Source organism: Galeopterus variegatus, unplaced genomic scaffold (assembly GCF_000696425.1).
Source record: "Galeopterus variegatus unplaced genomic scaffold, G_variegatus-3.0.2 Scaffold2258, whole genome shotgun sequence".
NCBI classification, from domain to species: Eukaryota; Metazoa; Chordata; class Mammalia; order Dermoptera; family Cynocephalidae; genus Galeopterus; species Galeopterus variegatus.
Genome location: NW_007728369.1, coordinates 206,828 through 211,738, shown reverse-complemented (window position 1 = coordinate 211,738; position 4,911 = coordinate 206,828). Strand labels below are relative to the sequence as shown.

At 39.8% G+C, this 4,911-nt stretch overlaps 2 protein-coding genes across 2 annotated transcripts; both read right to left on the bottom strand.

Moving 5' to 3' along the window:
* Positions 1-1,903: 1,903 nt before the first annotated feature.
* On the bottom strand, positions 1,904-2,741 carry PIGY (phosphatidylinositol glycan anchor biosynthesis, class Y). The gene has a single exon (XM_008581083.1). The coding sequence runs from the start codon at positions 2,648-2,650 to the stop codon at positions 2,435-2,437; it is 216 nt and encodes a 71-aa protein (XP_008579305.1). The 5' UTR covers positions 2,651-2,741; the 3' UTR covers positions 1,904-2,434.
* PYURF (PIGY upstream reading frame) lies at positions 2,709-4,705 on the bottom strand. The gene is made up of 2 exons (XM_008581084.1): positions 4,163-4,705; positions 2,709-2,876 (listed from the first exon to the last, which is right to left on the bottom strand). The coding sequence occupies exons 1-2, from the start codon at positions 4,363-4,365 to the stop codon at positions 2,735-2,737; spliced, it is 345 nt and encodes a 114-aa protein (XP_008579306.1). The 5' UTR covers positions 4,366-4,705; the 3' UTR covers positions 2,709-2,734.
* Positions 4,706-4,911: the final 206 nt, after the last annotated feature.

Sequence of the window (4,911 nt, the reverse complement as noted above, 5' to 3'; positions counted from 1 at the left end):
ATTGAAAATGCAGAGTCTAAATGAGCCCTTCTCCACTTCTCCATAGCTTCTGACCTAGAGAAGGTGTGAGGTGTCAAGGATGTGCATGGATCCTTCATAAACTGACATTTTCATTCATGTTTACTTCTCCACCCCCCAAACAATAGAAATGGAAATGCAAGTGCCTCCAGACACTTTAAGGGTTGCTTGATTTCTAATTTTCACCCGTTAAGCTTGTTTCATTACGAAACAGGTCTACAGAGCTCCTCATGCTACCATTCAAGAACTCAGTTTAGCTCCTCATGCTGCCCTTCTAGAACTCAGTTTCTTAGTTCTTTACAAAGTACTTTCACTTTACGAGGTAAATTTAATTTGATCCTCACAATTTTATGAAAGAAGCAGAGAAAGGATTCCTAGCCCTAAAGATAAGGCACAGAGGTGTGAAATAACTTGGCTAAAGTTATAAGGCCTATGAGAGCCATGAGTTCACTCAGGAAGTCCTTATTGATTGACTGCTCTGTGCTAAGCATTAGAAAAAAAATATTGAACAAGAGCTTATTGTATAGACATAAGGCAAAAATCAGGCAATTACAGCACAAGGTTAAGTGCTACAATGAAACATCTGATGCTTTAAACAATAAGGGCACCTCCTCCAGACTTGAGTAGAATTAGAATCTAAGCATTTTGATTCCTGATTCTATTTTTCTTGTAAATAGAAAGATGAGTTTGCTCAGAATAAAAAGGCACATTGAATAGTGGTTAAGAAAACAGACTGAAGCCAAATGGCGAGATGGTTTACATTTCAGCCCAATTATTAGCTGTTACCTTGGGCAAGTCACTTAATCTCTTTGCGCCTCAGTTTCCTCATCTCTAAAATGGTGCTAATATTACCTGTCCCTTAGGCTGAAAGATTAAAGAATACTAAGTATAATATACTTGTAATTGTATCTCATGTACAGTTTGTACTATACAAGTGATTGTTCAAAAAATTCTGTTAATGAGAGGATAGAGTTAAATACTGTACTCCTGCAAGAACATGCTTTTCAGTTTCCTCTAAAATGCTCACCTTCCTAAAGCTGAAATTGTCTTCTCAGGATACAGCACTTGTTTTATCAAAAATTATTTCATTTACACTGAAGTGGTTAAATGTGAGATTTTGAGTTAATTATGAAGAACACAGAACCCCAAACCAGCCAGCCACCAAAAAAAAAAAAAAAAAAAAAAAAAAAAAAAAAAAAAAAAAAAAAAAAAAAAAAAAAAAAAAAAAAAAAAAAAAAAAAAAAAAAAAAAAAAAAAAAAAAAAAAAAAAAAAAAATCTTCAGGAAATGATGGGATTTTCCAGGTTATTTGTATATTGTCATTGGGTAATTTTAAAATATGATTTTTACTACAGTACTTATTGAATTAATGCACTAGAAAACACATGTAACTTGTTTTAATTTTCTCTCAATGGGGAAGAATCACTGTCTACAGTTTGTTAAATTAAACCATTTTAAGATTCCAATAATGAACCAGTTAAATTTATGTTCTTTAGGGCAAATACTGAAACATTTATGCTGTACTTCAGATATAGTTATCATTCCATGTTCTATCAGTCTTGTTGAGCGTTCTGCAAAATTGGGAGCTATTAATGTGTGGAATGCCCATGCCCTTAGTAGTGTTATTAGATCTCTTAAGGCAGGAAAATATATTAAAATGTGGCTCAAAACATGGCTCTGCACTGAAGAGGGAAGTATCAGCTATTTGTAAGTGTTCCCAGCCCTCAACCCTACCCACCAAAGGTACCCACTTTCCTGGGAAACAATCTGATTTTGAGTATTAAGTGCCTCTCTAAACAGAGCCTACGTTTTTTATTTATAACATTTTTACATTTTTCTTCCTCTAGTACCACACTCTTGTGAGAAAAACAAGACTACTGCAAACATTACTTTTAATGGGAAAGTGTCAACATCTTATTTTATTATTAATGTAAGCATTTGATGCCAAAGAAAATGAAAGGTAATTTTACAAGCTCAGCATTTTTGTAAGTACATGAAATTTCCATTTTATTATATGGTTTTATATCACACTAGTTCAAACTCATTTCTCTACAACTATTCCAACATAGCTCCTTTGGAATTATTTCAGTCATCCCTAACGTTTGACTTTTAGATGAATGGGATAATAGTCATAAGATGATGATTTGGGGTGTTAATCTCCAAAGAACTTCACCAAAACGTTTCTTCTGATACAGCAGTTATAAATCAGAACCTTCAAAAAACAAGGGCAGAACAAGAGTACAATAAAAGAAGCTTCTGCAGCTTAAGCTTCCCATAGTCCTAAGCCTGACATAAGGAAGGCAAAGCATCTTTCCTGCAAACTAAATGGGTCTCCAGTATTTCCCTCTAGTCGAGCTTTCAGAGATCGGTGCCCAAGACATATCACTAATACACATATGCTCTTGACTCTGGTTGCATTAATTATGTCTAAAGAGTTTAATACCCATCCAAGTCCAAAGATGGAAGAACACATACACTGGTATGGTAATCGGCAAGAGGAGACTGTAAAAGCAAAGGCTGGTTGTGCTAGTGCAGCCCTGTGGGAAGTTTTCTTCCACAGAGGCTGAGTAGAACAGTCCTGCTAAAGAGACTAGTGGAATAAGAACAGTCAATGTAGGAAGAGACAGAAACATTCTTCTTCCCCACTTATTACCCACCACCTTGTTTTAAAAGGTATATAGTATTAAGAAAATTTGTTGTATTTTTAAAATTATGACCTAGCGCTGCTCCATTTCTTCTTGCTTCTTACTTTGATGTATCATTCTAGCTGCCTGTGGTATCATATTAGGAATCCCATCAATGATTGGGTAGGCTATTCCCAACTCTTCATTAATCAATTCATTTGTTGATGCTTCATATCTGAGGGGGAAAATAAACAACAACAAAATGAATTGTGGAAAACAAAGTGCTTGGAAGGGCTTGAAGTTCAATAAATAACATCATTTATCTAATTCTTGACATAAAGTTAATCTCGGAACAGTCTTCTTTAATTCTAAAAGCAGCAATAGCCAATTCAACCAGTTTTCCTAAAACCTACAATTGTTCTCATTTAATGTTTCTCTCACATTCCATTCTTCACTTTATTCCAAAGTTATGCCTTAATTTTTTTCTCATAGCAGTCAGAAAAGATCTTCTCCTTTTATCCAAATATTCCTCCATTACTTTAGTTAACCCCCAAACCATCCCTGTTAATTTACTATTGGAACAGAAACTAGAAGAAAATTCAACTTCCTCCTTTCAGAATAAATGCTAAATAGAAAAACTTAACTGATCCATTAGAAGGAAACCACTGAAAAATCAAAATATGCAAAATAAAAGTTTAAGATGAGAGGTCAGAAAACGAGGAAACTTTGGAAAGCAATTGAGTCTGCAGTGAGCTAGTTATGCAGATAACTAAAAGGTAAATCAAATGGTAATTTCAAGATTTAAGGAAATTGAACATGTTCATTATAGGGAAAAAAACCTAGAAAAGAAATATGAAAATAAAATAAAATTATAAATAAAATAAAATAAAACTAGCTAGCAATCTACCATCCAAAGACAACCAACCACTAACATTTTGGTGTTTAGTTATGAAATTTGTAATACTGGTGTTATTAATACTCAGTTTCAGTAGCTTCGAACTATATTAAAGGTTAAAGAGGTTTTTTTTTTACAAAACCAGCTGGCCCACACTAGCTGCCAATGGGCAGCACACATAGTTTAAACGCTTAAGATGGTCACGCATCCGGTGTACACGTCACTTTTACAAGAATCTGGAGGGTACTACAATACTTTTCATCATCTTGGCTTAAAAACCTGAATGCCTCGGACTTGCCCTAAATCTCTATGGTTCATAAACCTGGCTGTAGATAAGAATCACTTAGGGACCTTTTAAGAAATTACAAATAGGCCCCGCCCCCAGGCACTCTGACTCTGTCGTCCTTGGGAGGTCCCCCGTTGCCTGGAAGGCGCAGCCAGCGGCGGACCCAGAAACCCTTGGATCCATTCCCGCAGGCCGGCGGTTTGATGTGGCAGGTCCGGGACTCCGCTCCCCGAGGGCCTCCTCCAGAAAATGGCAGCGGAGAACACCCGGAGTGACCTGAAAGGCTCCCCTCCCCGCAACGGGAGGCCGCGAAGGGAAACCCGAAGCCAGGGGATCTCACCTGAGCGGCTTCTTGGAGAGCGGGCACACCAGGAACTCCAGCAGCGCGGGGTCGAAAGTGCGGGGCGGCTCCTCCGCCCTCTCGCTCCGGTCTGCCAACGGCCGCGACCCCGACGCGTGCAGGCGCCTACGGGCGACCTCAGACGGCGGCGCGAGTGTCCTCCGCAGCACTGAGGCGAGCCTGCCGCACGCTCGGCTCAGCATGGTCTGGCAGCCAGCGCCTCCCTGCGCCCTCAGCCAGCCGGGTCAGCGTTCCTCTCTCCCCGCTCGTCAAGCCGTGCCGGCCAGGCCACGCCCCCGGTGTCCGCTGAAACACTGTCCCCGAGCGGGCGGGGGCTGGCACTTTGGTTCCGCCGGCGCTCCTGACTCCCTTGCTCTTCCCGCGGGCACCGCTCGGTACTTAAGAGCGCGGTGGGTGAACGGAGCCCTCAGGTGGCTGCTCCACCGCGTCTACTAAATTACAGACAGTATCAATGCTTAAGTCAGGGTGTCTGAGTTTTTACCAGGTCCTATCGCGGGGATGCCAGGAAGCCATTGGCCAGACCTCAGAGTCACACAGCTTGGACCTGTTAGGCTTGGACCTGTTAGGCTTGGACCTGTTAGGTCAGTGGCTTCAAACACATTGTCATAGTGGGTGTGTTAAAGGTGTTCATTTGTTTAACGTAAATCTTTACTATATCACAGTTTCTGTAACCTTGCTTGGCTTTTTTTTTTTAATCATTAAAAAAAAATTAAGAACCTGAAAATAAT